This window comes from Zootoca vivipara, chromosome 2, assembly GCF_965207765.1.
Source record: "Zootoca vivipara chromosome 2, rZooViv2.hap1.1, whole genome shotgun sequence".
NCBI lineage: Eukaryota > Metazoa > Chordata > Lepidosauria > Squamata > Lacertidae > Zootoca > Zootoca vivipara.
Genome location: NC_142584.1, coordinates 108,126,426 through 108,146,284, shown reverse-complemented (window position 1 = coordinate 108,146,284; position 19,859 = coordinate 108,126,426). Strand labels below are relative to the sequence as shown.

Genomic DNA, 19,859 nt, shown 5'->3' with positions numbered 1-19,859 from the left:
ATTCAGTGGGGTGGGGTGGAGAAATTCCTACAACAGTATGGGACACAGGTGGCGCTGTGGGTTAAACCACTGAGCCTAGGGCTTGCCGATCAGAAGGTCGGCGGTTCAAATCCCCGTGACGGAGTGAGCTCCCATTGCTCGGTCCCTGCTCCTGCCAACCTAGCAGTTCGAAAGCACGTCAAAGTGCTAGTAGATAAATAGGGACCGCTCCGGTGGGAAGGTAAACGGTGTTTCCGTGCGCTGCTCTGGTTCGCCAGAAGCGGCTTTGTCATGCTGGCCACATGACCTGGAAGCTGTATGCTGGCTCCCTCGGCCAATAACGCGAGATGAGTGCTGCAACCCCAGAGTCGGTCACGACTAGACCTAATGGTCAGGGGTCCCTTTACCTTTTAAACCCCTTTAGTAATAGCTTGCCTCATTTCCTTATAGACCAGTGTTCCCCAAACTTGGGTCTCCAGTTGGGTCTCCAGTTGATTTTGGACTACAATTCCCACCATCCCTGTCCGCCGGTCCTGCTAGCTAGGGGTGATGGGAGTTGTAGTCCAAAAACATCTGGAGACCCAAGCTTGGGAAACACTGCTGGAAACCGTGTTCATCAGGCCCTCTCGTCATACTTTTACCTTATGTCCAAGGCTAACTTCTGCAGCATCAGTTATGTTTGATTTATTGTGTCATTATATTGGTTTCATTACATCATTATAACAGTTGTCCATCCCCATCGGAGTCTGATGTACTGATAAGGATTTTGGTGACACAATGTGCACAAACAGCTTTTGCTGGTCAGTGCTTCCCCTTTCAGCCAGACTCTTGTCAAGCAGAGGACAAGGCCCCAATGAAACCAAGCCCCCCCCTCCCCCAAATCTGTTAACTATTGTAGACCCATTAGAGTCAGCCCGCCAAGCCTTAAAGCTGAACTTGATAGCTAAAGAGGTGTTTGGCTTCATTTGACTGTGAACAACTTGTTGTTTCCTCGTTTTGTCGTGTCTGACTCTTCGTGACCCCATGGACCAGAGCACGCCAGGCCAGGCACTCCTGTCTTGCACTGCCTCCCGCAGTTTGGTCAGACTCATGTTGGTGGCTTCGAGAACACTGTCCAACCATCTCGTCCTCTGTCGTCCCCTTCTCCAAGTGCCCTCAATCTTTCCCAACATCAGGGTCTTTTCCAGGGAGTCTTCTCTTCTCATGAGGTGGCCAAAGTATTGGAGCCTCAGCTTCAGGATCTGTCCTTCCAGTGAGCACTCAGGGCTGATTTCCTTCATGGTCCATGGGGTCACGAAGAGGATTAATTCTTTCTAAACAACAACAATAGCAGAAGGTAAAACAAATATTGTATTATTGTCAAAACTGACACAGCTGAACTCTGTTTATACTCAAAGTACCTTGAAAGTTAGAGACTCCCCAAATTCTTATGTTGGCACTTCTGGCACATACTTTAAATCACAGCCCTGATAACCTCGTGAGCATAGTTTTACAGCCGCAATACACATCTTAAATCACAGCTTGTACTGTTTCACACTTTTATGCTGTAAATCAGATAAGCATCTCCCTTGCTTGGAGAGTCAGAAAGCAATTAGCTGAGGATTCACTTTCAAAGGGCCCCTTTTTCCAGAAGGCTGCAGTTCATCCATCTCACAAACCCACACGGTTCATGAACCAAAGTTGAACACCCAGAGATTTTCCAATATCACCACATCCTCTAAAACAGGCACCCCCAAACTTCAGCCCTCCAGATATTTTGGACTACAATTCCCATATTCCCCGACCACTGGTCCTGTTAGCTAGGGATAATGGGAGTTGTAGGCCAAAACATCTGGAGGGCCGCAGTTTGGGGATGCCTGCTCTAAAATCACTACAACTTCTTTTTAGAAAAAGAATGTTTTTAGAAGCATTTGAATTTCCTGGTATTTTAAAAGGGTGGGTGGAGTGGCTTTTTGGCTGATTGATTCAATCAATCTCCTGTCAATTTAACACAATCCTTTCTTCCATTATGGAATGTCAGTGTTTGCTATGATTTCTACGTCATCCATCTTACTGTTCTCCATTTACTTTGAGTTTCCTGACACCCTAAAGGTGGGAGCCCTCAGAGAGATCTTGGGCGGTTCTTCTGAATGATAATCTTCCTGTATAATCTTCATGAAATGCTAGCATTCTGATTCTGATTCTATCTATGCCTGTCCCCTTGAAGACAGATCTTCCTGACTGCTTATTAAACCCTTTCCGCTGCTCTGAGGTGGAGACGTTTTTGCATAGCTATTGTTTCTGTTTGACTGTGTGAGCCTCTTAGTTTCGTTTCAATAAAGTCGAAAATAAAACCATCTATGATTCTTTTGATACTTTTGTCTGCGGTGAATCTGCCTGTCTGGGATTCATCGGAATGCCTGAGGGAAAATGGGTTTTAGATGAGGAAGCCTAAATACCCGGTAGTAAATGGAACATATGCTCTTTAGGAAAACAGGAAAGTATGTAAATGTTGGGAAACATCTTAACACAGGGAAATTTGTTTCTACATTTCTGGTGGTCCAAGGCGTCAAGATTAATCTCCTAAATTTTAGGCAGGGTTTCATATTTTCATATTTAATCTTTTTATTGAAAAGGTTTCAATTATAAAGTGATGCAAAGATAAAGAGGAAAATAAAAGAAACATAAAAAGGTACAAAAATGTGTAGAAAGAAGCAATATAAAAATATATACAATCAGTGGTTGTTTTTTAAAAAAAATGTTTAGGGGTACTCTCATTTTCCTCCTCATATTAAAATACTGCCCCTCAATGAGGCCCAACTTAGATTTACAAAATGTTTAGAGGTATGCGTCCCCCCAGAAAAAGAGCACTGTATACAATATAGGAAGAAGAAGACGTAGCAAAATATCATCAAATTTATTATAAGAATGTATGGGAGCATGTTAAAATTACATGCTTTCATATTTTCGTGTCAGAAAGAACCATTTACACCCACTTTGAGCTCCTTGGAGGAGAAAAGTTGGATATAAATGCAATAAATATTTTTTTAAAGTTGAGCCAGATATTTTGCTATGTTCGATGTAAACATTATGGTTGAGGATAATGCATGTTATGGAACCATACAGCCAATCTTGGGATTTCAACAACTGCTTGAATGTATCTTCCCAAATAATTAATGACTTTGACTTGGGCAGCTTCTGCATTCCCCCACAGTTTGCCAAACTTAAAAACAAGTTTAAAAATGTGTTAAACCATGTATTATCGTTTTTAATCAAACTGAAGTAGTCCCCTGTGTAAATATGGCCGGAGTCAGACTTGTGCACACCAAAAAAAAAGGGGGGGGGTTAGGTAGGGGTGTCTCTCTTCCACCCCCACCCCCACCCCGAGTGGGCGGGATGCAAGTCATCACAAAAGAGAATCTCAGCACAAGAATTGACACTCCCCTCTCCTCCTCCTCCTCCCTCTTTATAGCAGGAAACTGTTGGCACCTTCAGACTACTTTTCTCTTTCGTTCTGCAAGCAAAGCCATGGCTTCTGCGAACCCAGTCCAGTCCCTTCTCGACGCCCTCACTTGCTCCCTCTGCCTGAAGGAGTTCGTTGACCCAGTGATGCTCATCGGATGCGGGCATAACTTCTGCAAGGCTTGCATCACTAAGCACTGGAAAGGCTCCTTTAGGAACGCCTGCTGCCCTCAGTGCAAGCGGTGTTTCATGAAGGCCAAGCTGCAGCAAAACGGGCAGCTGAAGAACATGGTGGAGGCAAGTCGGCAGCTCACCTGGCGAAGCCTGAAAGAGCCAGCCGCATGCGAGAGCACCTCCTGCCCTTTGCACAAGGAGCCTCTGACACTTTTCTGCCAAAAGGACAGCATCCTGATCTGTGCGAAGTGCGAGGGTCAGCATCGGGACCACACCATCCTGTCCATACAGAAGGCTATTGAGGAGCGAAAGGTAATAATAGACGGAGCTTTTTCAGATAGAGTGGGGTGGCGGCAAAACTATGTAATTGTTATTAATGTTATTTTAGAATAGGTTGCATCTTCTTGCCCGAAGTCAAATTTCAGCCAGGACTCTGCCTCAGTGCCCTCACAAGAGGGCCAGAGAGAACCATTCAACTTACAGCTTTTGAGGCCACTAGCCATAAAATAAAAATAAAAAATGGCAATACACAAAATGAAATTAAGGCACCAAAAAGGGGGGGGGGGTTGAGTGGTTTGTTTATATAATCAACCAATCTGAGAGGATGTGTTCGTGATGGTCTAACCCAGGGGTAGGCAACCTAAGGCCCGTAGGCCAGATGCAGCAGCCCAATTGCCTTCTCAATCTGGCCCACGGACGGTCCGGGAATCAGCGTGTTTTTACATGAGTAGAATGTGTCCTTTTATTTAAAAATGCATCTCCGGGTTATTTGTGTGGCATAGGAATTTGTTCATTATTATTTTCAAAAGTATAGTCTGGCCCACCACATGGTCTGAGGGACTGTGGACTGGCCCACGGCTGAAAAAGGTTGCTGACCCCTGGTCTAACCTTATGCCTTCAGAACATATTTTATTTATCAACATTTTAAACTTTTTAATGTGGCAGAATCTGTATTAGTTAACAAAAAGAAATGTCTTTTGCCAAATCACATCTCTCATTTGCTTAAATATGCAGCCCTAAATTGAAAAACAAGCCACCAGACTTATTAAATGCCAAAAAAATAAATAAATAACCCACTCCACAAGTGTCTAATGGTGGTTTAGGGCAGAGCCAGACACAAAATGGAGGCCAAGGTTGGCATAATCCACTGGCAATTACTAACATCACTTTTTACTGCTCTCTGATCCATCTTTGGAAATAGGTGAATTCTTTCCCACAATTTCTTCCTTGTGGCAAGCAGTTCCATAGCTCAGTTTTCCTCCATCTGCTCTGGAGGTATCATGACTCAGCCTCCCCATGTTAGGCAGAATTTAGTGATCCCTTCCCATTCCCACCTGTCTCTCAAATTATTTTTACCCATCTCCTGTAATTTTCTTCTCCCAATCCCCTTTTGCATTCAACTGATACCTTATTCCTCATCCCCAAACTGCTAGTTTTCTTTCATCCCTCCCCCTGCCCTGGTCATTTCACATTCACTTCTGCCTCCTACCGTATAAGAGCTTTCCACTCCTATTCCCTTCCTTTTTATCCCTGTTTCGTTTATTTATTTAATCAATATGTTGTTGCGGGGGGGGGGGGGGCTGCCTGGGCCTCACCACTTCTCAAGTTCTAACAAAAGTGGGTGAGGTTACGGAAACATATAAGTCATGAGTTTTCAGAAAATGGAACTGAAAAGAGCAGCTGTTTTGCTGTCTTCACAGCAAGAATCTTTCTGCACCTATTCTGTACTTTTATGCTTGGTATCTGAAGAAGTGTGCATGCACACGAAAGCTCATACCAAAATAAAAACTTAGTTGGTCTTTATTTTATGCCTGCTGTTAGTGAAACTTTGAAATGCCTTTATATAAGGCGTCTGATCTGCTTGGAACTTCCTGGGGAAGCCTCCTGATGGTTTGAGTGACCCAACTCGCTTGTATACTGTAATAAAAGGTGCTTCTGGCAGATTTTTTACACTAAACGCAGAGTGCAATATTCCAGAACATTAATTTTTAATATCTCTCTCTCTCCTCCCCGCTTAATTTTCTTTCTAATTTCCTCTGGTCCAGCTCAAAGGCTATCAGCATGAGTTCTAAGCCTCAATATCCATCTTGGAGCAGACAGGCCAGAAAACAGATGTGTGTGAACCATTTTCCATTTTTTTTATTTCAGCACCTTCATGCCTTCCTCCTCCTACTCAGAACCTTGGGTGTTATCGGTCAAGCATCCAAGCATTCTGGCAAGGTCAAGCTGTGCTGAAAGTTTTAAAACCAGATAACACCAGCCGCACACATTCCCATGAGATTTACTCATGGGTCCTTTGTTCTGGTTTTCTTCTTCCTTGTTTTGTTTTTGCTTGGGAGTTGGAACCTTGTTTCAACAATAAACGATCAGGCTTCCAAGCTGCTGTTTTGCTTCAATTGCCCTGGCTGAGGTCTCTTGCTTATTCTGAACTAGCAGGGCTAGACCCTAGCAAAGTTGGGAAACTTACGGTAAGTACCGTACCCCAAGTTTTGCCCTTATCACTTATGAATGTGTGTTTCCCTCAGCACTGAGTGTCTGCTGCACCCCATCCTTTTTTTTAGAATGTGTGGGGATTACGTGTGCCATGGCAAAACTACAACTGCTTGGGTGCCCTGTGGCAGACGGTTCCTGTTTAGGGAAGTTCCCCCACCTATTTTTTATTGATTTTACTTCATACATCATTAAGCAAACAAAGCAAAACAAAGCTTACTTAGATTACAAACAAAAATCAATAACATTTCAAATAATCTATTTCAATCCACTTCAATACATTCCCTTATTACTCCCTCCCTCCTACATCCTCCTCTTGACTTCCTCTCACCCTTGTGTGCTTTCATTCCCATTTTCTTATTTCCACTTCTATCAGTTGTGTTTCTTATATATTATACACCCATTTCATCTTATTTCTTTATCTTTGCTTTCTGTGTGTTTTTTCTACCTTATTTTACTGTAAATTATCCATTCCAGAGCAGTACCTTCCCATTTATTCCTTTAATCCTTCCCATTTTTTCCTTGTTTCCTGATTTGAGCGACCTCTGATATTTGATGTTAGTTTAGCCATTTACACAAACTCTACTAGTTTAAACCTCCATTCTAATACTGTTGGGAGTTTTTCCCCTTTCCAGTTTTTCGCAATAAGTAATCTGGCTGCTGCCGTTGCATAAAGGAGCATATTTTTCTAATTTTTGGGGATGTCATCCGATATTAATCCCAGTAAGAAAGCTTCTGTTGTAGTAAGACAGCTTTTCTTTTTCTTTCTTCTGTAGTAAGACAGCTACTTTGAGATCTTGTACAGAATGTCCTGGGAGATTGAAGTGCTCTCCTACTGGTTTCTCTGTCTTGTAATTTCTGATGTCAGATTTATGTCCATTTATCCTTTAGCGCAGGGTTTGGCCTGTTTGTCCAATATAGAGAGCTGAAGGGCACTGTTGGCATTTGATGGCATACACAATGTTAGAGGATGAGCAATTAAATAGTCCTGGGATGGTATGTTGGATGTTGTTGGGGCCAGTTGCAACTATCTCTGAATCCTGAATGCTACAATCTTTTCTCCAAGTTCTTACACCTGAGAAGTCTAACTAATGTGTCTGAAGGCAGGAACAAACTAAAATCCAATTCTCCCCTCCCCTTCACAACTTCCTCTTAGGAGCAAATTCTGAGCAAGTTGAAGCTACAACAAGCTTCGGTTGAAAAGTTCAAAGAAGCTTCTGCATGTGGTGGCCAAGACCTGCTGGTAAGTCTTGCATAAGCACTCAGCACCTACAGATGGATGCTTGGTTTACACCAGACAGCGTACTAGGCCTGCTGTGGGCTGGGGGATGTCCCTGCCCCCCCCCCCTGCTATGCCTTATCTCATTCCCCAGGAGGAGAGAGAGAGACAGAGAGAGAGAGACAGAGAGAGAGAGAGAGTTAAGCAATTTGATAGTCATTGTCAAGTAACTGAAGGTCAGGCACTTATTCAAGAGACCAAATTTTATTTTCTGTTGCCCTGGATGGTAAGACCCAAACCAATGGGTTCAAGTTACACACACACACACACACACACACACACACACACACAATCTCTCCGTGTGTTTATTTTCATTATGCAGTAACACAGCATAATAAAACCATCAAAACAAGCAAGCTATGAGTACCCAGGGCAGAAGTCCTGTCCAAACCACCACACTTTGCTTGCACACTTTCCAGTCCATTAAAAAGCGCATCACCATTTTTTATTTCAGTCCTTCAGTCCTCACGTAAGAACAAAAAGTTATTGCCTGAACATTAGAAAGAGCTTCCTGACAGTATGAACTGCCCACCAGTTTGCGGCTTGTTTATATGTTGCACTGAAAGCAAGTACAAGCTGTCTGTCTATCTATCTATCTATCTATCTACTCATGTTGTTGGCACCTGCCTGTCACAAGAGACAATGGAGTGCGCCTCTGAGGGTGAAGTCAAACATTAGCAGCAATGAAGTGACCTCCCCAGGGTGCAAGCCTGGGTGGTGTGTATGGAGGTCCTGGGCTGCCCAGACAACAAGACACACACATCCCTCGGCCTTGCTGGTGTGGTCCGAAGGAAAGCAGAGCAATACTCACGTATGTGTGAAATAAATCAAATAAAGGCTGCAGACATACCATACATTTATTTTATTTTAAAATATATTTTATTAGATTTTCTTCCAACCATACAAAGGTTGGAAGAAACAGGAACAATAGTAACACACACACACACACACACACACACACACACAAAACAACAACAACAACAACAACAACAACAACAACAACAACTGTATGTCAAAATAATTTCAAATCCAAAAATAGGGATTCTCCAAATCCCGGGACTTCCCTCCACCCTGTCCTTTGGTCCCTTAATTTTTCTTTTCAACTGCTAATCATCACTATTAAAAAAAAATCATCCAGTTTTTCCTACTGTATTTCTAAAATTACAAGCGTTCTTAAAATCCTGCCAGTGTGTTAACTTGTTTACAATACTTTTGCATATAGACAATAAACATTTCCCATTCTTTTCTGAATTTCTTGTCATCTTGGCTTCTGAGCTTTCCAGTTAATTTTGCCATTTTGGGATATTCCATTAACTTGATTTGCCAGGGACATACCATACATTTAAAGCATACAGCTTCATTCAAAGAATCCTGAGAACTGTAGCCTTCACAGAGCTACGCTTCTCAACACCCTTTATAAACTACAGTTTCCAGGATTCTTTGGGGCTAAGTCATGTGTTTTAAATGCATTGTGTGTAGGCAGCCAAATATTAACATGAAATCTGTTGGAAAAGGCAGTGGGTAAGACGCTTGCAGGCCTATGATCCAGTCATCATAGGTTTAGCATATATAGTTTGCCCCTACAGTTCTGCTGTGAGGAATAATTTTCTTGTTTGGCTTGTTCTTTGTTTCTGTCCCACTACAGGATAAAGCAAGCCTTGCACACCAGGCGTTAGTGACTGAGGTCGAAAACTTGTGCCAGTCTTTGAAGGATCAAGCACAATTCCTGGTGCTCTACCTGGAAGAACTGAAAAGCACAATCTTAAAGAAGAAGGAGGAAGAAGACCGTGAATATACCAGGGATGTAACTCAGCTCGATGTCTTGACCAGTGCTGTAGAGAAGATGTGCACTCAGCTAGGGGCTGAACTCCTGAAAGGGCCATCCCCTCAAGTCAATGCCTTGATCAGTGAGGCAGAGAAGATACATAGTCACCGACGGGCTGAGTTCTGCAAGGTGAGAATGTTGTAAAAAAGGCAAGCTCCTGCAGTGAGTATTGCGAACCCCAGGTTTCAGAAATCACCATGGGATTTTGCACTGCTCGTGCAATTAGCAACGGCATGAGCGGCTTTCAAAGTGTAAATTGCAGACATGGTTCATTTGCGTGTGGAGGCCTTTTAACCACCCCCAGAAATAAATTCAGGCAAGACTCAAATTTTTGGTTTGGTTTTTGGCAGAATTTAGGCCACAGCTTTATTGATTACAAATCAAGTGAGTGGTTGCATAGGCTCTGGTTCGACTAGCTCAGGCATCCCCTCCAGATGTTTTGGCCTACAACTCCCATGATCCCTAGCTAACAGGACCAGTGGTCAGGGAAGATGGGAATTGTAGTCCAAACCATCTGGAGGGCCGAAGCTTGGGGATGCCTGGACTAGCTACCCGCAGCCCTGCAGGAAGCGCTGACTCTGGGCACCAACCGTAAGTCAGCCTTGGGTGAACACCTGGGACAGTGGCAAGCAGGAGCCCTGCTACACCCCCACCCAGATGAGCCCTGAACTGAGGCTCAGGGCACAACCCCACACGGCGAGACCAACCATGAGTCCGTGGATTCCTTCTTAAAGGAATACCCAACGCATAGGGATGGCTAGGCACCCTGCCTATCCGCAACCTTACAAGTTGTGATGGTTTGCTATGCGGCAGGCGAAACCCAAATGGCACCAGCCAATCAGCCAAGTGGGGAAAAATCCTGCCGTGCCCCTGTCCCAACGACAGGCGACACATGACGGCATAGCAAGGTTAAGCGTTAAGCGCAAGCCCTAAAACAGGGAGAGGTGGGCGGGTCTTCCGATGCACTGAGCCCGAAAGAGGAAGCTCAGGGACACGTGCATCTGGATATATAGTGGTCCCTCGATCACTTTGACTGGCGTCCCGTTAGCCCAATTGCACCCAAGATTGAGGGACCACCAATAGGGTGTTGTGGCCGCTCCAAAGTTCCCACCCACAACACAGGGACTAATTGGCAGGTCCCACCGCAACACGTGCCCTCTTGTTAGGGAGGACCCGATTTGCAGTCGTAATCCCTATCCTGTTGCGGGGAATTGAACCCTGTGCAGCACAATCCATTACTGCTCCTGGTGCTCAAAGATTGCTCTTAATTTGCATTTTTAAGCAAACAAGTTAGATGCGAACTTCCAGAGACTGGTATGCGGATCAGAACACAGTTAGGCTTCAGAGTCCGCACTTCTCCAAATTTTGAGATGCAGGCGTGGGCTCAGAAAAGCATCCCAGAACATGTATTTTAAGTTGAATGCCATGCAAAAATGTGCCTATTAAGGGGAAACGTGCATTTCTCAAATGCACATTTGAGAAAAATGCCATACTTTTCCGTCTATAAGACGCCCCTTAATTTTGGGGACCCAGTATTAAGAAAATGGGGTGTGTGTGTCCAGAATGGGAGGAATGCCAAAAGAAAGCTCACCCAAATTCCAAACACTTGCGATTGAACGCAACGCAGAAGTCTCCTACCTTATTTCCGATCGACACCAGCAACCGCCAATCACACACCCAATTGCTGCAGCAGTGACCAATCGCCAGCGGACATTCTCGCCGCAGCGACTAATTGCAAGCGGACATTGCCGCAGCAACGTCCAATCACAAGCGGGCATTGCCGCAGCAGCCTATCACCCGCAATAATGCCAGTGACAATCTACTACTCAAGACAGAAATCATTTCCACCATCCCCCCTCTGCACTACCCATGTATAGGAAGACCCCAATTTTTATGCATTGTTTTAAGGTTAAAAAACCCCATTGTCTTATAGACAGAAAAGAACGGTATGCTAAAAATTATGCAATTTTGCGTACGGGTGTGTTTTTAAAAATGCCAATTGATGCGGGAACAGGTTGGAAAAGCTGATAGAAATAAGTAGACTGCTTTTCCTGTCAGCCAAACTGATCACATTTCGGTTGTTGCTGTTACTACTGCTGCTACTACTATTTACATTTGTTAAGTCACTTTATCTTGCCCAAGGCAACCCAAAGTCACTTACAAACAAACTAACCAAACAAAGAACCCTGAAGAACATGCATGTACAGAATGTGGAATAGGCCTTCCTAAGCAGTGCTTTCAGAAAACAAGTGAGGCGGTTCCATGCTAGAATGCATCAACCCCAAATATCTGCACGTTAGAAACAAGCCCATCCAAGTGAAGGGTTTTAAGCTTATCTTTCTGTTCTAGCTTTCCACCTCGAGGGAGGTATATGTGTGTGTTTAATATGGCAGAGCAATCCAATGAGGGTTCCCCCGCCCCGTCCGAAGTGGTAGATTGCAAGCAGGGTTGTGCCATGTGCTACCTCACATGGCACCATAGCTGCCAAGTCTCCCGTTTTCCCCGGGAAACCCCCGTTTTTCCAGCTGTCCCCAGCCGAAAAAATGGATTTTTTTGTTTCCCCCCAGTTTATTCTGGCACGGCGGCCATTTTGGAACTGGGCGGAGCATGCTCAGAAGCGACTTTTGATGCTGCTCTGCCCAGTTCCAAAATGGCTGCAGCGCGACTTCTGGTGCGGCAGCCATTTTGGTACTGGGCACAACAGCATCAAAAGTCACTTCTGAGCATGCTCCGCCCAGTTCCAAAATGGCCACCGCGCTACTTCCGGTATGCTACTTCCGGTCCGGTCCCTTATTTTTCAGAGAGGAACTTGGCAGGTATGCATGGCACCTTGGGGTTTTAATCCACCCCAAGATTTGAACAATGAGGAAACCGCATTTGTTCGGACTCCCTCACATGGCCATGAGGTCTAAGGATTAAATCTGTTCAATGTGTGGCAACTGCAGTTCCTAGCTGCGCCAATCTCTGTGCTACAATTAAACATGAAATACAAATAAATTGGAGTCCTTGGAGAGTTGAGAAAATCAAATAAAAAGATTCCAAGAGAAAAACATGAATGGTACACTTTGACCTTGAAACTATGAAACTAGAGCTGATGAAGAATAAACTGAAACAGGGCCTTGTCCTGGATTTCTAAAAACTGGACTGCTACTGGAATTTGTCTTATTATTATCAACTTAAAACGTTCTAAAAATTATTCCTTTACCTGGCCAGAGCTCTTGGAATCTTTTCATACAATTAAACATGAGGCTGGCGGGGTGCACTTGCGGGGTGGAAATTCTCCCACGTCACCATAGAGCCCGGCAAAATGATAAGACACACCAAACCGGGATCCTGATGGATTTTAATCGGATTTTACAACTTCACAGATACCCTTTTTTCATATCGCTAGAAACGTGACTACTCGTTTTCTCTATTTCTCCTTCTTCTAGGAATATGACATGATCACCAACTGGTATGTATCTTATATATATTATTTTTATTGGTTTTCCAAATTATTGCAAACCAGTCCAAATTATTTAAATTTAATACAATTTCTTTTTAAAAAAAAATAGTTTTCCCACTCCTGTTGCAAACGTATGTCCATTGCTTCCTGATGTAGCCACTTCATTCTTCTTCAGACTCCTCTTCATCCTTCTCTTGATGTTAGTCCATTCTCACAGCTGACCTTGCTAGTTTCCTCACATTCAGCACCTCTGCTACTTTTCATAAATATAAAATCCATTTCGAGTGTGTAGTCCTTCATAAACATTATTCCCAGACCTGGTATGTTGAGATAGTTAATTGCCATCCTCCTCTGTTCATCTTTCTTCAATGTTTACAAAGTCACATTCCATTCCTTTGGGATCATTCCTTCTGCTGTTCACCAACAGGCTGCGACTATAAATAACTCCCCAACCAGATGACCAATCTCTCCCATTAAAATTTCACTCTGGGGTTCTTCCTCAGCACGCAGTTAAAAAAAAAAGCCTTTTCACAAATGCAAGCTCTTGCCAGATTTAGTTACCGTAGCAGCCATTCATCTTCTTTTAATTGCTCCCTTAGACTCCTGGTCCAGTCCAAAGATAATTTAAATTAAGTCCATTCAGCCTTGCCCAAGGGGGGACGACATAATAAAACATTGTTAAATCCTTTGTTGAGCATAAATCAAATGCCTCCCCTCTCTTTTCCTCGGTATCAGACAGAATAACATAGCTATGACTACACATGGCTCATTCATTTTGCAGGGGAGGTCAAGAATCAACTGGTATGTACTCTATCTCATCCTTTCGCCTCCTCCCTCCACCTTCCACAAGTAGAATTTTTGACGTCTCTCTCCAGAGGATCTTTTGCACTAATCATTGCCTCCTTCCTTTTGATCTGTCCGTTATCACCATCTTAACATCATCATTATTATTTATTAAGGATTTTCTTGGTTTACAGAAATATGTGCAATGTCTCTTGTAACATTTTTACAGATCAGTTTCACCGTCTTAACATTCTAAAGAGAAATTGCAGGTTCACTTACAGGATGTTGTGGTTTTTGTGTTTGTCCTCTGTGCCAGCACCACTGTTTGTTACCAAGAGAAATTTATGGTTTGGGTGCTATTGGCCATGCAAGTGGGTGCTCCCATGAGACCAATTTTCACAAGGAGTGTTGCTGGGGCTGATAGGAATTGTAGTCCAGATTTTTTTAGGGGGGAGGGCATAGATTGAAGCTTCAATGTGGGTAAGTCCTTTGTGTATTTTTAGGAAGGGTCCCCAAACTAAGGCCCGGGGGCCGGATGCAGCCCAATCGCCTTCTAAATCCGGCCCACGGACGGTCCGGGAATCAGCATGTTTTTACATGAATAGAATGTGTCCTTTTATTTAAAATGCATCTCTGGGTTATTTGTGGGGCCTGTCTGGTGTTTTTACATGAGCAGAATGTGTCCTTTTATTTAAAATGCATCTCTGGGTTATTTATGGGGCATAGGAATTCGTTCATATTTTTTTCCAAAATATAGTCCGGCCCCCCACAAGGTCTGAGGGACAGTGGACCGGCCCCCTGCTGAAAAAGTTTGCTGGCCCCTGTCCTAAAACATAAGTGTGGTGGGAGATACACTTGGGCTATTTTCCTGATGGTTCAATACCTTCAGTGACGTGTGTGTGTGTGTGTGTGTGTGTGTGTGTGTGTGTGTGTGTGTGTGTGTAATTTTGTGTTCCTCAAATGTTCATTTTTGCAGAAGCAAATCAACAGAAGACAAGTGAACAGCATGCTATTGTTTTCCCCTCTCCAGGATTGGTGAAGACCATTATGAGGAAAACAGTACTGGGGATCTGGAAAACAAATGCTATGAAATCACTGAGCTAAATACAACTTTGAAGAAGACGTTTCAGAAATTCAAAGGTATCGGGAAGCAGGAGAGAAGGGGATGGTTCACTTCCTGTGATAAGAGTGGAACAAGGCTCTCGGCTTCAATCCTGGCTCACAGTCCTGGAACGCCTTTGGGCGTGATGCCCTTGGTGGACCCCTACTCTTGAGAAGGCCCTCTCCTCCTCACAGATCTCTTCAGTGCCCATTCACTCGCAGCAGAGCAGAATTTAAATTGTGATACGGCACACTAAATTACAACCACAAACATGCAATTAAAAATCAATAGCAATATTTGGTGTGATGGATGTGCAGTCCCTCATCTTCAGTCACAAATCCTCAGACAAGCTGCGGAAAACATCACTGAAATTCACCCACAAATGGGTTTGGGGACCCCTGTTCTAATGCTTTCTGTTATCCTCCCTCCCCTTTCTAGGTCAGATGCCAACTGAGATGTGGGAAGCCAGAAACAAACTCCTGAAAGAATATGAACAAGGTGAGTTCCCTGGGGGATAACTGATAGTCAAACTGGACTTGGTGTGGCAGATCCACGAACAGGACCCCTTGCGATGGCAGTTGTACACCATTGGGGTGCTGTTATGGTTACTATGGTGATGGAGCCCAGAAATGGTCATGGTACTCAAAGGATGCAGGGAACCTTTTCCCTCCAGATGCTGCTGAACCCAGCATCCCTTGCAATCATGGCTAGAGGTGAAGGAAATTCTTCTTCCTCTTATGTATTTATTTATATTCTGCCTTTTCCCCTGACAGCCTCAAGTGTCAGGGACGTGGCTAAATCGGACGGAGAAGAGTCGTGGGCTCGACTCTCCCCCTTCACCAAGAGTTCTCTGACTCAGCTAGAGCAGACATGGACAGCTCACAAGAAGGGGGAGGAATAGGCAGTAGGGAAGTTGCTAGGCAACCAGCAGAGAGTCAGAGGTCAGAGAGTTCATCCTTAGAGAATGGGGTGGGGGAACTCCCCCCTCCTTCTCCTCGTTCCAGGAGAGCTGTAAAGGTCAGAATGCAATGGAAGTGCAACAGGGGGAAAGGCTGGACGTTGGCGTATTTCCTGTTGTGACCAAGGCAGTTTCAGAATGAGCAACTCCTTTCAAGAGCGGCAGGCTGGGAACCACTCTCTGAGTGTAACTTGTAAATAAATGTGTCATAAAACTGCCAGGGAGTCATTAATTCTTATCGAGGCTTGCCTGCCTGCCTGAGATCGTTACATCAAGGCAGCTTACCGATAAAAATAAGAATCACTAAAAACAGGAAAACCAATCATTAAAAAACAATTAAACATTGATAGGATTTTTATCTCTGTCTATCTATCATTATCTATCTATCTATGTATCAATCATCTATCGTATCTATCTATCATCTATCTAATGACAATAAAAACAGTACATTTTTATTACAATTTTTAAAAAGTTAACTGCATAGGAAAGTATTTATTACCGGGGGAGGAGGCAAGCAGACTGAGAATGCCCCACGAGAAAGGCGCTGCCACTCCAGTTGGCCGCAGCGATCAAAGATATTTCTCCCCTCCGCACCTTTCTTGCGTGGCCTTGTTAGTCTGCTTGCCTCCTCCCACTCTGCCCGCCTTACAGCTGTGGGGGAGGTTGTGTGCGATCTGTTTTTCCTGCGCTGCGTCTTCGCGCAGCTCCATTTGTGCGCGGGCGGCGCAACATTACACAGGAGGAGCGCAAGGATGTTTCGCTGATGTTAAAGGCGCAGAGGGGGGGATATTACTGTACTTCTACAGCATGGGTAGGCAAACTAAGGCCCGGGGGGCGGATCCGGTCCAATCACTTTCTAAATCCGGCCTGTGGATGGTCCGGGAATTGGAGTGTTTTTACATGAGTAGAATGTGCCCTTTTATTTAAAATGCACTTCTGGGTTATTTGTGGGGCATAGGAATTTGTTCATCCCCCCCCCAATAGTCTGCCCCCCCCACAACGTCTGAGGGACAGTGGATCGGTCTCCTGCTGAAAAGGTTTGCTGACCCCTGGCCTCCAGCTTCCCTCCCAGCTGTAGGGCAGGCAGAGTGGGAGGAGGCAAGCAGAATTCGGAGGCCCCGCGGGAAAGGTGAACACAGGGTGGGGGGAGTCACAGGGATGAGCCGGGGGTGGGGGGGAGGAGGGGACAGGATAGGTCATGGGTCGGGACAGAGTCGGGGAAGTCACAGGGATGAGCCGGGGGTGGGGGGAGGAGGGGACAGGATAGGTCATGGGTCGGGACAGGGGGGGGGGGGAGTCACAGGGATGAGCCACAGCAACACGTGGCCGGGTACAGCTAGTATTTTAAATAAATACAGTAATTCATCTTATAACCTCCCCTTCTTCTTGCAGAAAGTGTGTACTTGGATCGTGACACAGCACACACCTTGCTGGTCCTTTCCGAGGACCTGGGAAGTGCCTGGGAGTCGTACGAGTCGTTTGAGGAGATGCCTTATCACCCCAAGAGATTTGAGAAACGTCAGTGTGTGCTGGGCTGCGACGGATACACCTCAGGGAGAGTCTACTGGGAAGTTGATGTGGAAAAGGCAAAAGAATGGGGTGCTGGGGTGGCCAGGGAATCCGTGGAGAGGAAGGGCCCTCTGTACTTTAACCCTGATGACGGAATCTGGGGAGTAGGCCTAGACAGAGTTGGGTCAGAGAAGGGGTACTGGGCTTTCACCCTTCAAGGGCCTATTCCTTTGACCGTGCCAAAACCCCTCAAGAAGATCCAGGTGTATCTCGATTACGATAAAGGGGAGGTGTCATTTTGCAACGCCACCGATGCCGCAACCTTAATCTTTACCTTCCCTCCGGCTGCGTTCAAAGGAGAAAAAATCTATCCCTGGTTCTGGGTTGGCAAGGGCCCCATCAAAATATGCCAGTTAGAACCAGAAGATATTGAGTTGAAGCTGCTAGAGGCTGGGATTATTCAACCTTGGGATTACTATGATTTCTGAGGAATCTCCTCTTTGTAGGCATTCCTTGGATTTGCAACTCCTAAGCACTCTTCCTTCCCATTGCAATACGTTCCCCTCTATCGGTTGGGGTCTGTGGCCACCTCCCTCCTTGCTTCCTCTACTTAAATCACTCGGGTGGGAACCATCACCTGTCACCTCAACGGCATCAGGGCATCTCCCTGTATGGAAATCTTAAGTACCGGTCAGGTGGTTAAGCACGTGACCCTGTTTCTTTTCGAGAGGCAGTCAGTTCAGAAGGGAAAGGCGCACAAACGATTGCAGCAGTTGTACGTGTGGGGCTGTAGCCAACCTAGTGATGCGCTGGGATTTCTGCTTGTGCGATGGAATGTGAGAACTGCTCCCCTGCTCCCTCCAACCTATTTTGGGGTCCTCCCAACCCTCTGCAGCAGTTTGGGGGAGGGGGGGAAGTCTCATTGTGCAAGTAGAAATTCTGGTGCTGGCGGGATGCATTGGCGAACACTTCCCTAAGCTTCATGCATATCCATGCAACGCTGGGTGTGGAATAAATCAGGACATATTTTTGGTGCGTGCCTGTGCGTGCCTTGTTTTTTTGGGGGGGAGGTGGAGTGGGGTGGAATGCAATGTGCATTGCTTTAGTGAGGTGTCTCTCTATCAATACTGTTGCCAACCTGGAACCATCCAGATGTTTTAGACTACAAGTCTCATTGGCCTCAGGCAGCATGGCCACCTGGAGTTTAGAACATCTGGAGGGCACAAGGTTGGCAGTGGCACATGCACGCACACACACACACACACTCCACATTCCCTATGGTGCTGGAGTTTGGCACTGAAGTGGAGGGAAGGCACCGACATCAAAATAAGAAATCCTTTACTCGTTCAGCCCCACACAAGTCTCCCTTGAGGCACTGTCAAAGAAAACAATACTCTCTGGTTTTCTCTGTGCTGTGTTCTGTGCAAAACCCCTTTGCGGCAGAGTGTGCAAAAATATTGTGTTGCTTTGAAGTGCATTGGGCTGATAAAGCAGTGGAGGTTCTCTGTTCTGTTTCCCACTTTCGGTGTTAATGTAACTTTCTCACTGTAAGAGGTGCGGCAGCTGAACATACATTTAAACTCCCTATTATCACTCACTGTAATTTTCTCGTCTCATTGCCATCCAGCTCCCACCTAATCATTTTCTCATATATACCTGCCAACTATGATTTCATTTTCTGCATCTAACAAAGTAGGCTGTAGTCCACAAAAGCTTATGCCATAATAAATTTGTTTTTGGGGTGCCATAATACTCTTTTTTTGTTGCCTTTTCTTGGGTTGTTTTTTTAACACCAACTTTAACTCTTATTGTTATTGTTATTATTATTATTTTACATATTGTACCCAGGGATTTGCATAGTTGTTTTTTTAAACTGATGTTGTTGGTACCTTTTCGCTGTTTGGAAAGTTCCTGCATCTATGCTGCTGTTTCTTCATGCTCTTTGGCTGTATTATAATAAAAGTGAGATGCTCACCCTGAGGGTTATGTGTGTTTTACTTGGTTTAACTCCCCACCCCAATGAAAATCCAGTGTTCTGCCACTAAAATAAACCATAGAAATGAAGCAAATAGGTATAGTTAAAAGATGAAACTTATAAAACTCCAAAGAAGCAGGTCCTGCTTTCAGACTCTTAGAAAAAACGTATCTGAAGAAGTATGCATGCACACGAAAGGATCATACCCAACGGCAAACTTAGTTGGTCTCTTAAGGTGCTGCTGAAAGGAATTTTTTTTATTTAGAAAAATCAGTAAGCCCTCGAATTTTAGATAATTGACAAATGAGCTTTGCTCTGATCCACTGTTAAAATGTGTAGGTACCAAAGGTTGGTGTGTGTGTGTGTGTGTGTGTGTGTGTGTGTGTGTGTGTGTGAAGGTGCTGTTTGCTTGGTTCATATTCTGCTCTAACCACATGAGCAGTAACCACGGATGGTAAGCTGCTAAACAAGCTGATTTTAAAAGGATTGTATAGCCCGTTTTAGTAACTTGTTGAAATCCTCTTGCAACTTTTTGCAATTTTCCAGTATATTTGATAAATTGATTTGCACGCTTGTTGTGTGTCAGCTATTGTGTAAATATTGTATGGTGCTCAGAGCACCAGTGGCACAGATATGCAAGGCAACTCCCCTGATAAACATATCAAAAAATAAGGAATCGGAGAACGGAGGGTCATATAGTCCAACTCTCTGCAATGCAAGAGTCACAACTACAGCGTCCATGACTGATGGCCATCCAACATCTGCTTAAAATCCCCCAGTGAAGGAGAGTCCACAACCTCCTGAGGGAGTCCGTTCCACCATCTAACAGCTCTTGCTGTCAGAAAGCTCTACCTGATGTGTCAGGGGGTTGTTGCGGCTACTCTCTAGTAAAGATGCTC

The 19,859-nt window shown here is 44.7% G+C and overlaps 1 protein-coding gene and 1 long non-coding RNA gene across 2 annotated transcripts; one reads left to right on the top strand and one right to left on the bottom strand.

The window, feature by feature from the left end:
- Positions 1 to 648: 648 nt before the first annotated feature.
- LOC148687040 (uncharacterized) lies at positions 649 to 3,551 on the bottom strand. The gene is made up of 2 exons (XR_015948499.1): positions 3,448 to 3,551; positions 649 to 1,292 (listed from the first exon to the last, which is right to left on the bottom strand). It is a non-coding gene; the product is annotated as an uncharacterized LOC148687040 (long non-coding RNA).
- Positions 3,373 to 18,965, top strand: LOC118081256 (E3 ubiquitin-protein ligase TRIM39-like). Its single transcript, XM_035107653.3, has 7 exons — positions 3,373 to 3,906; positions 7,241 to 7,327; positions 9,009 to 9,317; positions 12,620 to 12,642; positions 14,447 to 14,556; positions 14,957 to 15,016; positions 16,869 to 18,965. Exons 1-7 carry the CDS (start codon positions 3,487 to 3,489, stop codon positions 17,471 to 17,473), a joined length of 1,614 nt encoding a protein of 537 aa, XP_034963544.2. The 5' UTR covers positions 3,373 to 3,486; the 3' UTR covers positions 17,474 to 18,965.
- Positions 18,966 to 19,859: the final 894 nt, after the last annotated feature.

Excerpts from the sequence above, each read along its gene's own strand:
- LOC118081256 (XM_035107653.3), top strand. The coding sequence starts at position 3,487 with ATGGCTTCTGCGAACCCAGTCCAGTCCCTTCTCGACGCCCTCACTTGC. Across the intron at positions 3,907-7,240 it reads AGGCTATTGAGGAGCGAAAG|GAGCAAATTCTGAGCAAGTT; the intron begins GTAATAATAGAC and ends ACTTCCTCTTAG. Across the intron at positions 9,318-12,619 it reads GACGGGCTGAGTTCTGCAAG|GAATATGACATGATCACCAA; the intron begins GTGAGAATGTTG and ends TCCTTCTTCTAG.